Raw genomic sequence first — 22370 nt, 5'->3', positions numbered from 1 at the left:
ACACTGTCCAATCACTCGGATCTGTGGATAACAGCTCATTAAAGTGATGACAGCTTCTGTAATCTGTTATATCAGAATGTTCAGTAAGATCTGTGTCAGCCAAAACGGAGGGAGACTGACTGGTGAGGATAGTGGGAGTTGAAAGCAGACAGCTAATGTGGAGGAGCATGGCCAACTCTCACTCTGTGGAATGTAGGTCCATTTCACTTCTTGATGCAAAGCTGCTCTTGCTGACTTGTGTCTGCCCTCCTCCAGGCTGAATTTCCATTGCCAGGACGTGGGCATTACTGACTAGGCTATCATCCATCCTTAATTACCCACAGCCAACCACATTGCTGTGGGTCTGGCGTCACACATAGACCAGATAGGTAAGAATGACATTTCCTTCCCTAAAGGGCATTATGAACCAATCGAGAACAGTTTCATGGTCATGATGAGACCTTTAATTTCAGATATTTTAACGGAATTCAAACTCTACCATATTCTATGGTGGGATTTGAAGCCAGAATCCCAGAACATCACCTGGGTATTTGAATGAATAGCTCAGTGAAAATACCACTAGGCATCACCTCTCCCAAAGAACATTTTTGCTGCGGAATCAGAAGATCGTGGGTTCAAGTCTTACTCTAGACATTTGCACCTATATTCTACTGACAGCCAATTTGGTACTGCAAGGTTGCCACACTGCCAGAGGTTGTGCTTTTCCCGATGAGCTTTTAAAGCAAGAACTTGCCAGTCCCCCTCTTCAAATACAATAAAGGAGGCAGTGCATTAAATGTAGGAAGAGAGATATGTAGCACAGAAACAGACAACATGCTCATGCCAACCAGATAACCTAAATTAATCTCATCCTATTTGCCAGCATTTGGTCCATGTCCCTCTAAACCCTTCCTATTCATACACCCCCATCCAGGTGCCTTTTAAATGTTGTAATTGTACCAGCCTCCACAATTTCCTCTGGCAGTTCATTCCATACACACATTACCCTCTGCGTCATTTTGGCTAATGTGATAATTACAGCATATGCAGAACTAACAATTATTGCAGGATTCAGCAAATAGCAAAACAAAATTTCTTAAACAATGACCAGCCCTGTCAGCAAATCAGATGAGAGACAATGTGGTGAATAGAAAGACCAGTCAGATGGTCAATGGTTAACATAGTAAACAATGAGCAAGGGCAGTGGGTTTCAGGTCTGATTGAAGTATGTGGAGGACACGTCAACCTGGGAGCAACGGGACAGTGTAGCAAGAATGCTTTCCAATTCGGACACAAAGCTTCGGCCAGGGGATCTTGACAGATGGGATTGTTTCAGCTCAGAGTCTCCGAGTCCACAGAGCAGATCAACATTCCAGCAGGAGGAAGTCACACTTAGCAGATATGGAACAGGAGTAATTGGCATAACGGGGAAAGTGGCTTAGAATTGGGATTAGACTAGTTAGATTGTTGCTTTTGAACAGTGTAGACATGATGGGTCAAAGGGACTTTTTCTGTGCTGTAAATCTCTTATGACTAATTGGTAGCAATGCTTAAAATACATCCAGGATAGGGGCCATCTCTTACCCTGAAAATCTCCAAATGATTCAGGAAAATTCACTCAAGAGAACCAAACAGAAAAACGCCAGCCCCATTCATTGAATGGAAGAAGCAGAGGAAGCACTCCTCCTGCATTTTAAATGGAGAAACCACATTCACTATCTCAGCAGTACTACATCTAAACAAACAGCTGGGGAGTCACTGGGGTGCCTGTTACTGGAGGCCATGGTGTAGCAAAGAGCCACCTCTTGCCTTTTCATTGATACAGGAATTTTGTCTCCAAGATCCAGGATGGGAGTACAGGCAGGGAGGGTGCGGTTTGAGAGAGAGAGAGGGAAGGCGGAAGGAGGTGGCTGCAGAATGGTTTGAGAAGAGAGGCGGCCACTGGGTGGGATGGGGGAATGCCAAGAAGGCTGAGAGGGACAGGGTTGGGGGGATGACAAGGAGATTGTGAGGGTCAGGGTGTGGGGTGGGGGGAGGGAGACAAGGAGGCTGCGAGGGTGAGGGAAAAAACAGCCCCACTAACTGCGATGTAAGATAACTGAAAATCACTGGGATAATGAATGTCTTGTAAATTAATATGATATCTCTCATTTAAGGCTGTGTACGTTCATGAGCCACAATATTTACAAAAGATGTAGTGGATCCAAATGCAACGAATACTGAATTGTTCAATTTAGATTGGAAACACAAATGGGGTTGTAAATGCCTGCTTAAAATGATCCACCTTTATGCATGTGCAATGGAAATACATTAGCTGTCATCTCAGTGGTTTTTTAGAAAGTGCATTCACGGTGATGGCTTTTCATGTCAAACTATGTGTCAATAATATTGAAAATAAAGTTTGTAAACCTACGCCTGTTATCTCTTATCAAATTTAAATAATGTGGTGTCTAGGAATTCAAAACTTTTGAGCTTTGTGGCATTAAATTTAATCTTTGAGTTTGTCAATTACTATAGATATTGATGAATGTTTCTAACTCTGCTTCTGTGCATGTCATAGCACTCGACATGTCAACACAAATGCCAAATCTATTATCACTAAATAAGGTGGTGAGAACAAAAAAAATTGTTCCCCAAAACCATAATGCAAAACCCAAGAAAATCAAGAGGAACCCTTGAAAAGCAAACAATATTTTGATTGGTCAGTATTGACTCAGATATATTAAAATTCAAACAGAACTAGAGCAAATAACTGATAAAATAAGAAAATTAAACATACAGGGAAGAGAGTAAAGAATTGTGATCAAACTAGCTAGTTGCAGTTAATGATTAGTTAAACATCAAAAGGCATTTAAAGTTCGAGAAAATTTGTAGCTCAGGTTGTGGAAGAGGTTGTAGACATGCTCACCTAGCCATGGGCTTGGTTGCACCAAACCCACCAGCTCGGCGAGCGTGTCTACAACCCCATCGAAAGGCATTCTAAATTAAGAAGATGAAAGGAAGAATAGATCATGCATGAATTAGTAAAAGATCAGAAGTTAATGATGGAACTAGAAGACAGTATTTAGAACGGCACTGAAACATCACCATGCTATCTTGATGCAAGTTTGCCTTCAACCAGGCATATCGCTACTACCAGAGAGATTGAGAGAAAGAAAAGATAGCACAGACAGTCTGATTAACTATAACCACAGGACAAAACCAAGTATGTTTAATTATTTGGTGGTGAGAGAATTCCCTGCGTTGAGCTTAAAATCGAGGAAGGTATTGTCCTTTTGGCTGCGCATTACAGACAAGGAATAAGCAGAAAAGAAAGTAACGGTGTAAGTTACAGAGATCTCCAGCAGGAACTAAGTTGTAATAGTGGGGATTCAAACTGGGTTTAGAAAGGGCTTCAGTCAAGATGTGAAGGCATCACAGAATCCCTACAGTGTGGAAACAGGCCATTAGGCCCAACAAGTTCACACCACCCCTCCGAAGAGCATCCCACCCCAACTCATTCCCCTAACCCTGCACTTCCCCACATCTAACCCACCTAACCTAAACATTCCTGGGCACTATGGGCAATTTAGCACGGCCAATCCACCTACCTTACACATCTCTGTACTGTGGAAGGAAACCAGAGCACCCGGAGGAAACCCACGCAGATACGGGGAGAATATGCAAACTCCACACAGACAGTTGCCCGAGGGTGGAATCGAACCCGGGTCCCTAGCACTGTGAGGCAGCAGTGCTAACCACTGAGCCACCATGCTGCCCATGTCTGTTGGCTTAAATAATAAGTTAGGGGGAGTGTACGGGAGGCAATGGCCTAGTGGTATTATTGCTGGACTGTTAATCCTGACACCCAGCTAATGTTTTGGGAACCTGGGTTCGAATCCCGCCACAGCAGATGGAGGAATTTGAATTCAATAAATATCTGGAATTAAGAGTCTAATAATGACCATGAATCCATTGTCAATTGTCTGAAAAACTCATCTGGTTCACTAATGTCCTTTAGGGAAGGAAACTGCTATCCTTACTTGGTCTGGCCTACATGTGACTCCAGACCTACAGCAATGTGGTTGACTCTTAACTGCTATCTGGGCAATTAGGGACGGGCAGTGAATGCTGGACTAGTCAGCGACGCCCTCATCCAATGAATGAATAAAGAAAAAAAGAAAGTTGCACGTTGAAGGAGGAAGTTGCCATTCTGCACTTCTGCTCTCACACCTTACCCTGTTGACAGATCAACAGAACAGACTTCTTAAAAATGAAACCCGAAGGAACCAACACACCCCGATTTTACGGCTTCCCTAAAGTGCACGAGCCGGAAGTCCCCCTCAGACCCATAAGTCTCCCTACCAGGCACTCCATCGCACAGATCAGCCAAAGAACTACAAAGACGACTCACGCACCTAGTCAATAAGTCACCCTACTCTATCCACTCAGCCCAAGAATTCCTCAACTCCAAAGACATAAAGATAGAGGAAGAAGAGACCATGATATTGTTTGATGTCACTGCCCTATTCACATCAATAGACATACCACTAGCAAGGGAAACAATGACAACACTACTTGAACAAGAACACGACCCCAGTGAAACCATCTCCAAGGACAACATGCTTAAACTATTGGACCTATGCCTGACCACCCACTTCACCTTCAACAGCCAAACATACGAGCAAATCAACGGGACATCCATGGGATCACCTATCTCCGGACTCATAGCAGAAGCAGTGATGCAAAGACTGGAAAGGACCGCCCCTCCGCAAATCCAACCTAAACTGTGGATACGCTATGTAGACGACACCTTTGTCATCATTAAACGGACCAAATTAGAAGGGGCACACAAACTTATAAACAACACCCTCACCGGAATAAGATTCACCAGAGAGGAGGAGAAGAACAAACAGCTCCCATTCCTGAACATCATGGTAGAGCGCAAGACAAATGGGGAACTGCAAACGAAGGTACACCGAAAAGCCACACACACAGACCAGGTGCTGAACTTCAATAGTAACCACCCCAGCACACACAAATGAAGCTGCATGTGAACACTATTTAAAAGGGCAACAACACACTGCAGCAACACGGAACTACACCAAGAGGAAGAAGAATACCTCTTCCAAGTGTTCAAGGATAATGGATATCCAAAGAACTGGATCAGAAGATGCCTACAAGAACAGCATCAGAAAGATTCTACACACTCCGACACACTCATCACACTACCCTACATCAGGAACACGTCGGAACTCACCACAAGACTCCTACGACCACTGGGCATCAGAGTGGCACACAAGCCCACAACAACCCTACGACAACTGCTCACCCGAACTAAAGACCCACTCCCCGCCATGGACAGGACCAATGTCATTCTCAAAATCCCCTGCAGAGACTGCGAGAAACACTACATTGGACACACAGGAAGGAAACTAACAAGAGTACATGAACACCAATTGGCTACAAAAAGACACGACCAATACTCACTCATCTCAATCCACATGGACAAGGAGAACCATGACTTCAGACTGGGACAACACCAAGATCTTGGGACAGGCTAGGCAGAGACAAGCACGATAATTCCTGGAAGCACGGCACTCCACGAAACATGCTATTAACAAACACATTGAACTCGAACCCATATACATTCCACTACAAAGGAGTGAGGCAATCCATCTCTTTAAAAACCAGGCGGGAAAACACACCGACGCTTCACCGGAGGCTGCACTGAGGATGTTACCAAGCATGGTAACGAAACGTCTGCAAAACAACAAACCAGCTCGGCGAGCCAACCAACCTCAACACCTTACCCTCCTTCCCAGAAGTGCAATTGGGTTCCCCTAGCTATCCCACCGGCCTGTGTATTTAAAGGATTATTCTCGACCATTTCTGCCAGCGCCAGTTTGATGTCTCTATCAAAGACATCCTCCCCTCCCTTGCCAGCATTTTGAAGGGATTCTTCTGTGACACCCTGGTCCACTCCCCTATCACCTCTAACACCTTGTCTCCTTCCTCTGCAATCCTAAAAGGTGTAAGATTTGCCTTTCTTTCTCCTCAAAGTTTAAAGTCCCAAACACTCCTTCCAGGTGTTATAGTGATTTACTTGTGCATTGTTCAATCTAGTTTCCAGTAATCACAATGTTGTCGCCACTAGACTTGGGAGACTAATCACAGACTGGGTGGCTGCTATCAGAGACCTCCATCCAGTCTGTGAGATCATCCTGACCTTCCAGTCGCTTAAGAATGTAATTCTCCAGTTCGCTCTCAGGCTCGCATTTCCGATCGCTGTCAGCTGCACAATTCCAGTGAAGCTCAACATTAGGCCCATGAACAGCACCTCATCTTCTGTTTGGACACTTTCAGTCTCTTAGACTCAACATCAGACTACAAGCTCTTTCTTCCTTTTTGATTCTGCTTTTTTTTTGTCCTGTGCTGGTCTTAATCTTGTTTTTCATGATTTTTCTTGTGGATGGAGTGATTTGTTATTCTGCCATTTACTTTCACTTTGGACCAACGTTTTGCATCTTCCCATTTGCACTGCCTTTGCCCTTTGTTTCATGACAACGTAACACCTTGAGGTTGTTGACTTGCTCGCCGAGCTGGCTTGATTTTGTTCAGACATTTCGTCAGCATGCTAGGTGATATCATCAATGGAGCATCTGATGAGGCGGTGTTATTCTACTCCGCTTGGAATTTGTACTGTCCAGTCTGTTATAGTGAATACTGTCATTTCCGGTTTTGATCTTTATGGATTTGTATATGGGGTTCAATTCTATATGTTTGTTGAACCATGCCTCTAGGAATTCCCGTGTGTGTCCATGTTTGGCTTGGGCTACTATGGTTACTTTGTCCCAGTTAAATTGGTGGCCTTCATCGTCTGAATATACAAATATTAAGGAGAGTTCGTCATACCATTTTGTTGCTAGCTGATGTTCATGTATTCTGATGGCTAGTTTCCATCCTGTCTGTCTGATGTAATGTTTGCGGCAGTCGTTGCATGGTATTTTGTAAACCACGTTCTGCATGTTTAGTCCTTGTAAGTGTTTGTCATAGCGTGGCTGTAGGCTTGTGGACCACCATGCTTCCTAGTGGTCTTAGGAGTCTTGTTGTCAGTTCCGATATGTTCCTGATGTAGGGCAGTGTGGTCAGTGTGTTAGGTTGCACCGTGTCCTCCTGTTATTATCTGTTATGTAGGCATCTGTGTATGAACTTGCGGGGATATCCGTTTAAAGCGAGGATCTTGTATAAGTGTTCTTTCTCTTCCCAGCGTAGTTCTGGAGTGTTGTGCTATGTCCTGGCTCATTTAAATAGTGTCCTAATGCAGCTTTGTTTGTGGATGTTGGGGTGATTGCTGCGGAAGTTGAGGATTTGATCTGCGTGGGTTGCTTTTATGTATACCGAGGTTTGGAACTCCCTGCTGTCAATCGTTCTACTTTAACATCCTGAAACAGAAGTTGATTGTTGTTTTCTCCTTCCCTTGTGAATTTAATCCCTGTGAATACACTGTTGATGAGGTGGTTGGTCTCTTCTAATTTGTTGCGTTTAATAATGACAAATGTGTCGTCTACGTACCGGACCCACAGTTTAGGCTGAATGTGGGGGAGGGTGGTGTATTCTAGTCTTTGCATGACTGCGTCTGCAAGGAGTCCGGAGATGGGTGATCCCATTGGTGTACCGTTGATCTGTTTGTATACTTGACCATTAAAGACAAAGTGTGTGGTGAGGCAGAGGTCAAGTAATTTAAGTATGTTGTCATTGCTGATGGAGCTGCTGGTCTGCCTTGCTGTTTCCTCTAGTAATGTGGCCACTGTTTCTTTGGCTAGTGGGATGTCAATTGATGTGAATAAAGCTGTGACGTCAAAGGGTACAATAATCTCATCATTGCTGGTTTTTATGTTCATGAGGGTATTGAGGAATTCTTGGGTTGAGTGATAGAATGGGGTGATCCATCTACTAGGTGTTTCAATCTCTGTGGTAGGTCCTTGGCCATTTTGTGTGACAGTGTGCCTGGAAGGGAAACAATGGGTCTGAGGGGGATGTCTGGTTTAGGTACTTTAGACAGCCCATAGAAGCAGGGGCTGTTTGTGCCTCTGGTTTCATTCTCATGAAGTCTGCCCTGCATTCATTAGTCGCTTCAGTGTCTGGGTGATCCTATTACCTAGCTGTGGTGTTGAGTCTATCGCCACCCGTTGGTAAGTGGTTGTATCTGCAAGCAATGTCTGCGCTTTCTTAACATAGTCTGGTTTGTTCATAATGACGTCATGTGCCCTTCATCTGCTGGTAGGTTTATGATGTTCTTGTCTTTCCTGAGTTTGTCGAGTGCTTTTCTCTCTGCTGTGTTCAGGTTGTCCCCTTTGTTCCTTCTGCGTAGTGTGGGGATTACAGTTTGTCGGATGGCTTGTTGTGTTTTGTCCGCGAGTTTGTCGTCTTTTAATGTATTCTCCAGAGCGGCCATGAAGTCTGTTCTGGTTGCATCTTTGTTTCTGAATGTTAAAGCAGAACGATTGACAAACAGGGAGTTCCAAACCTCAGTATACAGAAAAGCAGAGATAGCAGGAACTGCAGATGCTGGAGAATCTGAGATAACAAGGTGTAGAGCTGGATGAACACAGCAGGCCAAGCAGCATCAGAGGAGCAGGAAAGCCGATGTTTCTGGCCTAGACCCTTCTTCAGAAAATTCAGAAAATTTCTGAAGAAGGGTCTAGGCCCGAAACGTCAGCTTTCCTGCTCCTCTGATGCTGCTTGGCCGGCTGTGTTCATCCAGCTCGACACCTTGTTATACAGAAAAGCAACCCACACTGATCAAATCCTCAACTTCCACAGCAACCACCCCAACATCCACAAACAAAGCTGCATTAGTACACTATTTAAACGGGCCAGGACACACTGCAACACCCCAGAACGACGCAGGAAAGAGGAAGAGCACCTATACAAAATCCTCGCTTTAAACTGATATCCCCACAACTTCATCTGCAGGTGCCCACTAAACAGACAACAAATGGGAGAACACAGTCCACCATACTGGCCACACTGCCCTACATCAAGAACATATCGGAACTGACATGACCCCTAAGACCACTAGGAATCATGGTGGCCCACACGTTCACAGCCACTGCTACGACAAACACTTAAGGATTAAAGACCGCATTCTCACAACATGCAAAATGAATGTGGTTTACAAAATACCATGCAACGACTGCCACAAACATTACATCGGACAGACAGGAAGGAAACTAACCATCAGAATACATGAAAAAGACAATGTTGTCGAGGAGAATACTGAGATACAGGCTATTAGACTAGATGGGATTGAGGTTCACAAGGAGGAGGTGTTAGCAATTCTGGAAGGTGTGAAAATAGACAAGTCCCCTGGGCCGGATGGGATTTATCCTAGGATTCTCTGGGAACCGAGAGAGGAGATTGCAGAGCCTTTGGCTTTGATCTTTATGTCGTCATTGTCTACAGGAATAGTGCCAGAAGACTGGAGACTAGCAAATGTTGTCCCCTTGTTCAAGAAGGGGAGTAGAGACAACCCTGGTAATTATAGACCAGTGAGCCTTACTTCGGTTGTGGGTAAAGTGTTGGAAAGGATTATAAGAGATAGGATTTATAATCATCTAGAAAGGAATAAATTGATTAGGGATAGTCAACACGGTTTTGTGAAGGGTAGGTCGTGCCTCACAAACCTTATTGAGTTCTTTGAGAAGGTGACCAAACAGGTGGATGAGGGTAAAGCGGTTGATGTGGTGTAAATGGATTTCAGTAAAGCGTTTGATAAGGTTCCCCATGGTAGGCAATTGCAGAAAATACAGAGGCATGGGATTGAGGGCGATTTAGCGGTTTGGATCAGAAATTGGCTAGCTGTAAGAAGACAGAGGGTGGTGGTTGATGGGAAATGTTCATCCTGGAGTTCAGTTACTAGTGGTGTACCTCAAGGATCTGTTTTGGGGCCACTGCTGTTTGTCATTTTTATAAATGACCTGGATGAGGGCGTAGGAGGATGGGTTAGTAAATTTGTGGATGATACCAAAGTCGGTGGAGTTGTGGATAGTGCGGAAGGATGTTGCAGGTTACAGAGGGGCATAGATAAGCTGCAGAGCTGGGCTGAGAGGTGGCAAATGGAGTTTAATGCGGAAAGGTGTGAAGTGATTCACTTTGGAAGGAGTAACAGGAATACAGAGTACTGGGCCAATGGTAAGATTCTTGGTAATGTGGATGAGCAGAGAGATCTCGGTGTCCATGTGCATAGATCACTGAAAGTTGCCACCCAGGTTGATAGGGTTGTTAAGAAGGCGTACGGTGTGTTAGGTTTTATTGGTAGAGGGATTGAGTTTCGGAGCCATGAGGTCATGTTGCAGCTGTACAAAACTCTGGTGCGGCCGCACTTGGAGTACTGCGTACAGATCTGGTCACCACATTATAGGAAGGATGTGGAAGCATTGGAAAGTGTGCAGGAGAGATTTACCAGGATGTTGCCTGGTATGGAGGGAAGGTCTTATTAGGAAAGGCTGAGGGACTTGAGGCTGTTTTCGTTAGAGAGAAGAAGATTAAGAGGTGACTTAATAGAGACATACAAGATGATCAGAGGATTAGATAGGATGGACAGTGGGAGCCTTTTTCCTCGGATGGTGATGGCTAGCACGAGGGAACATAGCTTTAAATTGAGGGGTGATAGATATAGGACAGATGTCAGAGGTAGGTTCTTTACTCAGAGTAGCAAGGGCGTGGAATGCCCTGCCTGCAAAAGTACTGGACTCACCAACTTAAAGGGCATTTAAATGGTCATTGGATAAATATATGGATGATAATGGAATAGTGTAGGTTAGATGGGCTTCACATTGGTTTCACAGATCGGCACAACATCGAGGGCCGAAGGGCCTGTACTGTGCTCTAATGTTCTATGTTCTAACTAGCAGCAAAACGGTACGACGAACACTCCTTAATATTTGCACATTCAGACAATGAAGGCCATCAATTTAACTGGGGCAAAGTAACCACAGTAGTCCAAGCCAAACATAGACGCACATGGGAATTCCTAGACGCATGATTCTCCACCCATACTTCAATCAACAAACACATAGAATTGGACCCCATATACAAACCTATATTGATCAAAACTGGAAATGATACCATTCACCATAACGGACCAAACAGTATAAATTCCAAGCAGAGTAGAATAACATCACTTCCTTAGAGGCTCCACTGACAATGTCACCTAGCGTGGTGACGAAACGTCTGAACAAAAACAAAATTGAATCAGAGATAGTAGGAACTGCAGATGCTGGAGAATCCGAGACAACAAGGTGCAGGGCTGGATGAACACAGCAGGCTAAGCAGCATCATAGGAGCAGAAAGGCTGACGTTTCGGGCCTAGACCCTTCATCAGAAAAGGGGGAGGGGAAGGGGGTTCTGAAATAAATAGGGAGAGAGTGGGAGGCGGATAGAAGATGGATAGAGGAGAGGATAGGTGGAGAGGAAACAAACAGGTCGAAGAGGTGGGGATGGAGCCAGTAAAGGTGGGTGTAGGTGGGGAGTTAGGGAGGGGATAGGTCAGTCCAGGGAGGATGGACAGGTCAGTTAGTCGGTAGGAGATGGGGGTGCGGCTTGAGGTGGGAGGAGGGGATAGGTGGGAGGAAGAACAGGTTAGGGAGGCGGGGATAAGCTGGACTGGTTTTGGGATGCGGTAGGGGGAGGGGAGCAAGCCAGCTTGGTGAGTAAATCAACAACCTCACCCAAAACTCGAGCTACAGAGGTTTGCCAAAACTTTAAATGTTACAACTTTCTTTAATAAGGATAGGAGACAACAACAGTGAAACTATAGGGCAGTTAATGTCTGTTAGTGGGAAAATTTTCAACTATTTTAGACTATAGCGGAGCATTTAGAAATACATAACATGAAGAGGAGGTGGCAGCACAGCTTCAAGGAGGGGAAATCATTCCTGATAAATTTACTAGAATTCTTTGAGGAAATAAAACTAGAATAAATAAAGGGGAAAGAGTGGATGTAATATATTTGGATTTTCAAAAGGCTTTTGATAAGGTACCAAACATTAGACTACGGAATAAGAGCTCATGGCATTGGAAGTAGTGTACTAGCATGGATATATGATTGGCTAACTAGCAAAATATAGTTGGGAGAATAGGAAACACTTTCAGATGGCAATGTGCAACTACTGGTGTGCCACAGGACGAATGCTAGGGCCAGAGCTATTTACAACACAGTAATGACTTGGATAACGAAAGTGCTTGTACTATAGCCAAGTTTGTACAGGACACAAAAATAGGTGGGACTGCAAGTGGTGAGGATAACACAGTCTTCAGAGGGATACAGACATGTCAAGTGAGTGAGCAAAAACTTGGCAGATGGAATATAAATGTGGGAAAATGTGAGGTTATGCATGTTGATAAGAAGAATACAGGAGTTGAGTATTACTTAAATGGTAAAAGACTGCAGAAAACAACAGAACAGAGGGATTTAGGAGTCCTCGTCCAGGAATCACAAAAAGCCAGAATCCAAGTTCAGTGAGTCATTAGGAAGGCAAATGGAATGTTAGCCTTCATTCCAAAGGGAATGGAGCATAAAAGTAGGCAGGTTTTGCTAAAATTATACAAGGCACAGCTGGAATACTGTGAACAGTGTTGGGCCGCTTATGTAACGAAAGATATACCGACATTGGAGGTAGTCCAAAGAAGGTTCACTAGGTTGATAACAGGTGTGGATGGACTGTCTTATGAGGAGAAGCTGAGTAGATTGGAGCTGTACTCACTGGAATTTGAAGAATGAGAGATTTATTGAAACATACAAGATTCTTGTAGAACTTGACAGGGTAGATATGTAAAGGTTGTTTTCACTTGTGGGAGAGTCTAGGACCGGGGATATAATCTCAGAATAATCTGTGACATAGATGAGGCAGTTCTTCTCTTAGAGGGTTGTGAATCTGTGGGGTGACAGAGGACTGTTGAGGCTGTGTGGTTAAGCATATCCAAGGCTGAGACAGACAAATTTTTAAGCAGTAACAGAATCAAGGGTTATGGGGTAAAGGCAAGGAAGTGAAGTTGAGGATGATCAGATCAGCGATGATCTCATTGAATGGGCTACATCTGCTTCTATGTCTCACAGTCTCATGGACATCTTTGTTAATTTATCGATCCCACCCTCTACTGTATTCCAGCCCTTCTCTTTTGTTATTCCTCACTCTCCCCCACCATCTTTCTTTCAACAGTATGAATCCTATCACATTTCTACTTCCGATCTGCTCTGAAGAAGTCATGTTCATCTTGAAATATGAACTCTGTTTCCCTCTCTACAGATGCTGTCAGAACTGAGTTTCTCCAGCACTTGTTTAATTTCGGGTTCTGGTATGTTCACTATTTTCTTTTTAAGAAGGAAGTTGCTGGACCTGGTTGCTGATACGAATTAAGGCGAGATAAGAAGAGACAATCGTATAAAAAGTTATTGGATGTGGGCATCTTTGGCTAGGTCAGCATTTACTGTCAATTCCTAATTGCCAAGAGAGCAGCAGCGGTTACAACTGTCCAGATTTTTACTGAATTCAAATTTCACTCTCATCCTGGTGAGATTTGAACTCATTTCCCAGAAAATTAGCCTGGGACTCTGGATGACCAGTCCAGTGATGTCATCATTGCATCACCACTTCCTCTAAATATGACTAAAGCATGCAAGAAACAAATTGAGGGATTCCATGGTAAGCCGAGTAGGAAGTGAGGCAACTGAACTGTGACTAAAATGTATTACACCCAGACGAATTGGGCAAATAAAACAGTGTAAGCAGTAGATACTTGAATACTAGATAGATAATGCACGGTTCAAATGTAGATGGTAAGAAATAAAGAGAATCATAAATGGCATGGGCTCCAGAGCAAATAATGATAAAAACATTGATAAAAGAAATTGACAGAAAATATAAGCAGCAAGGAGATTGGAAAGACTAAAAAAGGGCAGATAAAAGTATCATTGGCCACAGAGGGAAATGTTGAAGCATTTTCCAAAAGAAAAGCCAAAAAGGGCTTAGTAGACTGGCCTATTTGTACTCAATATCTGAGGAACAGTTCTTAAATATTTGGCTCAGGTTTACAGAGGATGGAGCCAATAAGGCACTAGGAAACTTGCCAGAGAAATAGAGCATCAGTATAAAAATATTGAAACTAAAAATAAGAAAATAGCCTGTCTTCAAAAATATCCATCTCAGGATGGTGTTCTGGTGAATATCTATCCTGCAACAAACCACTAAAATCTGAACAAGTAGCATTATGACAGAATGTTACAATTAATACACGTCACAGTTATAGGCTCTTGCTGTGTGTAAATTCCCTGCCAGGGTTTGAACATTACAATAGTGACTACACTTCAAGAATACTTAATTAGCTGAAAAGTGCTTGGGTATGGCCTGATGTGGTAAAAGATACTAATCTGAATACAAGATTGCCCATCCTTCTCTATTTGGTTTGAGGGAAAATTATAAAGATGGTAACCATAAATTTTCTAAAAAATGTTTGGAACTGGGAATTGTACCAAAAGACTGACAGACAAGAATTGCTCAAGGAAGGGGTAAACAAGATCTCAGGAAGTTACAGTCCATTTAGTCAACTTGGTGAAATTTAAGTTAAGAACACTAGTAAATGTGAGTGAAAACTTGACATCTGGGGCTAATGCGAGGAATATGGGAGGCAGTTTGTGCTTGACTCACCGATTTAAATATTGGCAAAGAATCAGTAAAATAAAGGAAATACAGCAGATGTTGGATTTTCCTCAAAGACCTGCCAACTTTCAGGGTCACTGACGATATAATAGTTTACATTAAAATGCTATTATACAATACGTAGAATAGTACAGCACAGGAACAGACCCACCATCTCCGTGCCGACCACGACGCCATTCTAAACTAATCCCATCTACCTGCAAATGGTCCACATCCCGCTATTCCCTGCCTGCTCATGTATCTGTCGAAATGCCTCTTAAATGTTACCGTCATATCCGCTTCTACGACCTTCCCTGCTCCATCATTCAAAAAGCCCATGGCTGATCTGATCATAAACTCATATCCACATTTCTGCCTAGCCCCATTAACTTTTCACTCCCTTTCTCAACAAGAATCAATCCAGTTCTGCCTTAAAAATATACAAAATTCTTCTTCAGAGAGTTCCAAAGAGACTCAACTTCTAGTAATAAAACACTCATCTGTTTTCAATGGGGAATATCCGATTTTCAAACAGTGACCCCCTAGTTCCAGATTCTCCCACAAGAAACATTCTTTCCTTATCTACCCTGTCAAGATCCCTCAAGAGCTTAAATATTTCAAGCAAGTCACTTCTTACTGTTTTAAACTCTAGCTGTTAATAGCCCAGCCTGTTCAATCTTTCCTCTTAAGACAACTACACAGTCCAGTTTTTAGTGACAGGATTAATGGAGGAGGAGTTTGGCTCGTGACAGAGAACAGGAACTTGGGGAGACAGGGAATCTTTATGTTTAATGGGCCAGGCAGATGAACTCAGGGCATGGTGGGAACATTGGACTGGGATAACCTAGCTATTACGGAAACGTGGCTCACACAGAGTCAAGAGTTGTTCAGGGTGGGTGGGAGGGAGAGAGAAATCAAGTCTGGCAAAGGAGGCAGGGAGGGACTGGAACCAGTGCAGGTGAGGGTGCAGGCTCGGGTTCAGGTTTTGGAAAGGGGGAAGCGGGGAGAGGAAAGAGGATTAGGCAGGGCTCACATCCCAGTAGTAGTCAGGTCAGAGTCTGTCAGTTATTGAACGTTTGGGGATGTAAAGTTTGGGGTGTATGAGCTAAGGAGCTCAGTGGGAGTGAGGGACTGGTGGGAGGAAGACAAGTTTGAATACTTACTAAGGCATTAGACAATTGGAAAATCCAGGCCAACGCCTTTTTAAAATCTAGCTGGATTTAGCATTTAACTGAAATGTACTGTTTAACTCATGATTTTGAGGCTTCAGCAAAGATAAACAAGCTGTCTGCTGGAAAGGACTTGAAAAGAATTAGTTAAGGAATTGGTCAAATCTGGTTTCTACAACTGGAAGAGAACTCAGAGTCCCCTTTCGCAAAACTACAGGAGCAAGACACAATCATAGAAGCAGAAGGATATCAGTGCTGCTCTGCCATTTCAATAATATCATGGCTGATCCGATAATCCTCAACTTCATGTTCCTTTCCTCCCATAACCTTGGATTCCCTTACTCTTTAAAAACCCTTCTATCTTAGCCTTGAATATACAAAATGACTAGAAAGAATTCCACAAATTCACCACCCTCTGATGGAAGACCCTTTACTCTGAGATTATGTTCTGCTCCTAGACTCATCTGCATCCAGCCTGTCAAACTCTCAATTTTGCTCACAGACAAGTTTCAATTGGGAGGGCATAGGTACCAACACTGGGAAAAGATGAAACTGGGTCAGTCTATAGCTGAACCATAATGAGATCAGTGTTCTAGTCAGTTTGACAAATAGTGCAGGGAAAAACAGGCTTTTAACTAGAGGGTTTAAGGGTTCAAATTTGTGAAGAATTGGTAAGTTAAATAGAGATGAAGAGGCGAGAGAAATAAGGGAAATGGTGATCAGGGTGTGACAGAAATGAACAAGCATACAAACCTAAGACAGAGAGTAAGTAGGAGTAGAGATTCCAAAAATAGTAAAAAAGACAGGACTAAAGAATCTGTGTTTGAATGTGTGTAGCATTCGAAAAAAACAGATGAATCGACAGTGCAAATTAAAATAAATATATATGATTTGATAACCTTTAGAGATATAGCTGCAAGAGGGCAAAAACTGGGAAATGAACATTCAAGGCTATGTGATATTTAGACGGGAAAGGAAGTGGAGAAAAGTTGGAAAGGTGGCTCATTTAATTAAAGTTGGCATTGGTAGAATAAAGAAACAACTTTGTTCTAGATATCAGGATTTAGAATCAGTTTGGTCAGATAGAAGAATTAGTAAAGGTTTGAAGTCTCCTGTCATTCTTTAACAGCAACCACATTGTAGAATGGGATATATAAGACAAAATGATAGAGACTTGTGAGAAAGGTACGACAATAATCACAGTCAGAGAGATGGACAGCACGGAAACAGACCCTTTGCCTTTTAAATGTTGTAATATTACCAGCCTCCACCACTTCCTTTGGCAGTTCATTCCATACACACATCATGCTCTATGAAAAAGTTGCTCCTTAAGTGCCTTTTAAATCTTTCCCCTCTCATGTCAAACCTCTGCTCGCTTGGTTTGGACTTTCATCCCAGAGAAAAGACCTTGGCTATTTACCCTATCCATGCCACTCATGATTTTATAAAACCTCTATAAGGTCAACCTTCAGCCTTTGATGCTCCAGGGAAAATTAGCCCCAGCCTATTCAGCTTCTCCCTATAGCTCAAACCCCCAAACCTGGCAACATACTTGTAAATCGTTTCTGAACCCTTTCAAGTTTAACAACATCCTTCCTATAGCAGGGAGGCCAGAACTGAATGCAGTATTCCAATAGCAGCCTAACCAATGTCCTGTCCAGCCACAACATGACCTCCCAACTCCTATACTCAACGCACTGACCAATAAAGGCAAGCGTACCAAACGCCTTCTACATTATCCTATCTACTTTTGACTGCACTTCCAAGGAACTATGGACCTGCAGTCCAATGTCTCTTTGTTCACGGGGGAGTTCAATCTATATATAGATTGGATGCATCAGACTAGCAAAGACAGCTCAGATAATACATTCAAGAGGTGTTTTGGGACAGTTTCTTACAGCAGGATGTTCCACAGTGAACCAGAGAGAATATGCAATGAGACAGGATTCATTAATGACTTCATAGTTAAGGCTAGAAAACAGTGATAATAATATGATTGAATTTCTGAATTAGTTTGAGGAAGAGTGAATCAAATTCTAGAGTCTACCAATCAGACTTCACTTGCCAACCAACAAGAACTCTTCCCTCATTCAACATGTTTTCTCCGTGAATTGATATTTCTTACAAATTGTCTTGACGAGCACAAGACAAAAAGCTGCAAAAAAGGGTGTCTTTTTCCTCAAGTTCTGTACTACCAAACAATTAGATTCAAAAATAGTGAATGTTACTCCTCTATTCGAGAAAAGGATGGGAAGGAGACAGAAAATGGGAAACTATGGGCCAATTAGTCTAACATCAGTCAAAGGATGTAAGTTACAGCAGGACACTGAGACAATCTTAATGCAATTAGGCAGAATCAACATGGTTTTGTGAAATAGAAATCATGTTTAACTGATTTATTAGAATTGTTTAAGGAACAAACAAAAAACATAGATGAAGGACGACCAGTGGACACACTGCACTTAGATTTCCAGAAGGCATTTGACATAGTGCCACAAAGATGATAACTGCCAAAGGCATTACAGCTGGTGCTGCTTGCAGCCACTCCTGCTTGGAGAGTATCACTCTTTCTTGGGAGTCCTGCGTCATTCTCACAACTACAGGTCTGCAACCATCCATCATTCACATATACCTCGGTTGAGCCCACTTTCTGAAGTCCTCAACATTGCCTTTTGGAAGATATCTCTACAGCTTTTCAGCTCCGATCAAATGGACAAAGTACTAAAATCCTCTTTTCTGGTTGTCACCGCCACTTCAGCCCTATGACACCTGTACCCAATCAACCTTCCCTACGACACAGCCAACATCAGAAGGGGCAATCATCATGACACTTGCTCTCCAATCCATTATACCGTGCCACACAACCCGACTTTGTTCTCCTGGTCCATTCAGTCCATATTCTGAGAGCAGTGCCCCCTCAACCGAACATCATGCCCCTCACTTGTGCACCAGCACCCTCTAACCCCAACCTCTGCATCCTCACAGAAACCTGATACTCTTACTCACTCACTTCCTCGCTCAACCTGAGGATTTTGGCCCTCAAATAACCCCACCTTCACCCTTCAGACAACACAAGCGCCCTTCACCCTGGCCATCGGCACTTAGTGAGTATGTACTGCTGCTGATTCTCTCTGCCAATACCGGATTTCACAAAACGTAGTAAAGGGAATAATTTCCAAATACCAGCCCCAATACTCACCCACAACCATTAGCGTGAACTCAAATCCCCGTTTCACTGACTTGCGGTATACTTGATTTGGGAGATTTGCGAATCCAACGTATCCCTCCAGAGAACGGGGATGCTGATAGAAGAAGAATAGAGAGTCCTCCCTCAGGCCAACATAGAAAATGGAAGAGAAACTAGCTTTTCAAAACCAACACGGTTGATGGCCTCTATTGGGATAGGTCTGTCACTGTATAACACAGGGGTACAGTCCTGGTGGGGAGTTGTCCGTCATTTTATAACATTGGGATACAGTGCTGGTGGGAACAGGACTGGCACTGTATAACACAGCACTGCTGGGAACAAAGCATATAAGAATGGGGCATGGGACTGATGATAATAAATCTCTCACTGTACAATGTTGGCTGACAATAAGCTATACCGGTTTACTGTATGTGTGGGGTATGATAGAGTTAGGTCAGATAGCGTACTAGTGGGAACAGGTCTGTCACTGTATAACAATGGGGTATAGTACAGAATGAAACAGATTTGTCTCTGTATAACAATGGGGTACAGTACTGAATTTTGTGAGGAAGTTACCAGGTGTGTAGATAAGGGTAAGTCAGTTGTTGTAGTTTATCTTGTTTCAGCAAAGCCTTTGACAAGGTCCAACATAAAAGACTGATAAAGAAGGTCAAAGCACTTCAGATCCATGATAACTTGGCAAGTTGAATCTAAACAGAAAATGCTGGAAACGTTCAGCAAGTCTGACAGCATTTGTGGAAAGAAACTAAAGTTAATGTTTGGGTCAGAACTCGAGGAAGGGTCACTCAACCCGCAACATTAACTCTGATTTTTCTCTGCAGACATTGCCGGATCTGCTAAGCTTTTCCAGCAATTTCTGTTTTTGTTTCTGAGTTACAGCATCTGCAGTTTTTTCGGTTTTTATTAAGTTGGATCTAAAATCGGTCTGGTGACAGGAGACAGGATAGTAGTAAAAGGCTGTTCATATGACAGGAGGCCAGTGTGTCCAACTGTGTACCACAGGGATCAGTGCTGGGCCCCTTGTTTGTGATATTCATTAAGGATGTAGATGAGAATGGGGGGTGGTGATAAGTAAGTGTGCAGATGACACAAAGATTGGCTGGGTGGTTGACAATGATGAAAAAGGTCTTGCATTACAGGAGAACAGAGGGATATAGGTGGCTTGGTCAGATGGGCAGTTCAGTGTCAGATGGAATTTAAGCCTGATGAATATAAAGTGATGCACGTTGTAAGGAGTACAAGACAAGGAGTACTCAATGAATGGCAGGACACTAGGAAACTCAGAGGAACAGAGGGATCCTGGGGTACTTATTTGAAGGTACAGGGCAGGTCAATAAGGTAGTTAAGGCAAAGTTGTGGCATAACTTATAACAGCAAGGAGGTTATGTCAGAGCTGTATAAGGCGTTGGACACCTAATGAACAGGGTGGATAGAAAGCAGCTGTTCCCCTTAGTTGAAGGGTCAAGAACAAGGGGGAATAATTTTAAGGAGAAAGCCAGGAGGTTTACAGGGAATTAGAGGAAAAGATTTCCCTCCAGATGATGGTGGGAATTGGGAATGAACTGCCTACAACAGTAGTAGAAACCTCCCAACATTTTAAAAAGTACACAGATGAGCACTTGAAATAACGTAATATTCAAGCCTATGGATCAAATGCTGGAAAGTGGGACTAGGGTAGATTAAGTGTCGATTCTGTTGATGCAGTCAATGGGCTGAAAGGCCTCTGCTGTAATGTATGATTCTATGATAGGGACAAGTCTGTCAATAACACGTGGGTGCAGTACTGGAGGAGTGGGGACTATTGCTGTATAATACTGGAGTACCGTGCTACTGGGAATAGATATGTCATTGTATAATACTGAGGGTGCAGTACTGGTGGGGACAGGTCTATCAGTACAAGCTGAGGAGAATGCGGAAGGGCCTTGTCACTATCATACAAGGGGTACATTAATCATGGGAACTTGTCTGCCACTGAATATCACTAGGGAACAGTAATGGCAGCAACAATCTGTCTTTTTACACGACTGGGGACACAGTAATGATGGAGACAGGATGGCCACTCTAACAGTAAGGATCCAGTGCTGCCGCACACAGTCAGCCACTGTATAACAGTTAGGATCTGGTACTGCCATACACAGTTGGTATAACACTGGTGAAACAGCACTAATGAAAACAATGCGTCATGGCACAACACTGAAATATAGTGGTGATGGGGACAGATCTGCCACTGTGTAACAGTGGAGTGGGGCTAGGATCTAGTTGAGTCTGGAATTGGGGTTGGGTCTGGCTCTGGGAGTGATATCCTGCGTAGGCTTGGATCTGGGAGTGATATTCTATGTGGGCTTGTCTCTGGCTCTGGGTGTGGGGCGTGGGTCTGGCCCTGGCTCTGGGTCTGGGTGTGAGGAGTGGGTCTGGCCCTGGCTATGGGTGTGGGGTGTGGGGTGTGGGGTGTGAGGTCTGGGGTCTGGGGTCTGGGTGTGGGTGTGGGTGTGGTAGTGTATGTGCGCGTGGAGTCTGGCTCTGACACTCGGTCGGTCCGGGGGTGGCCCTGGATGGGTGAAGGGGTTAGTTTTGTGCCTCGAGCTAGGTCTGGGCCTCCGCCGCGTCCCCTGCCTCCCGCTCCATCACTCACCGGGACGCCTCCCCCAGCCTCGGGCCGCTCGATCATTCTCCCCCAGCTCGGTCACCCACGCACCGCCGTTCAAGCCGCGCCCCCGCTCCCGTTGGCGCTCTCGCGGGTGCAGCCGTGAACCCGCAGCACGTTCTCTCCGAGAATTGGGCGCGCTCGCGCTCCAACCACACCCAGTCCGCGCGGGCCCCTCACACACGAATCTTATTGGTTTATGGACCACGTCTCATCATAAACGCTGCGAGTTCACTGAAAACAGTCAGGGACCGGTCACAATATACACAGGAAGTGGTTAGTCTGTCACATAGAGACGAGACACATATAGAGTGGTCACTTTGTCACTCAGGTACTAGGCACGCCGAGTGGTCACTTTCTCACTCCGGGACCAGACGCAAAAGAGAGGTCACACTCTCAATCAGGGACTAGATACGTAGGGGGAGGTCACTCTGTCACTCAGGGAATAGACACGTATAGAGTGGTCATTCTTACACTCAGGGACTAGACACAACATGGAGTGGTCACTTTATCACTCAGGGACTAGACACACAGGGAGAGATCACTTCGGGACCAATTGAAATAGCTCAACAGAGGTCAGCATCCTGTCACCTAATCACCCTTTATTTACACATGAAGAGTCCTTGACTCCTGATCCAGCTTCCTTAGAGTGAGCAGAATCCATGACTCCCGTTTACATGTGTCAGCCA

At 43.9% G+C, this 22370-nt stretch overlaps 1 protein-coding gene across 1 annotated transcript in view; it reads right to left on the bottom strand.

Annotated features, from left to right (window-relative positions):
• The window catches only part of LOC109935528 (septin-7-like), a 70915-nt gene extending 49064 nt beyond the window's left edge, over positions 1-21851 (bottom strand). The window contains exons 1-2 of the mRNA XM_048605565.1: positions 21670-21851; positions 19029-19131 (exon numbers count right to left, since the gene is read on the bottom strand). Of these exons, the coding sequence (XP_048461522.1) occupies positions 19029-19131; positions 21670-21705 (139 nt within the window). The 5' untranslated portion in view covers positions 21706-21851. The remainder of the gene's footprint in view (positions 1-19028; positions 19132-21669) is intronic.
• Between the last annotated feature and the right edge of the window lie 519 nt (positions 21852-22370).

This window comes from Rhincodon typus, chromosome 15, assembly GCF_021869965.1.
Source record: "Rhincodon typus isolate 14 chromosome 15, sRhiTyp1.1, whole genome shotgun sequence".
Lineage (NCBI taxonomy): Eukaryota > Metazoa > Chordata > Chondrichthyes > Orectolobiformes > Rhincodontidae > Rhincodon > Rhincodon typus.
The sequence above is the reverse complement of the archived record's forward strand: the minus strand, read 5'-3'. Positions and strand labels throughout refer to the sequence as shown.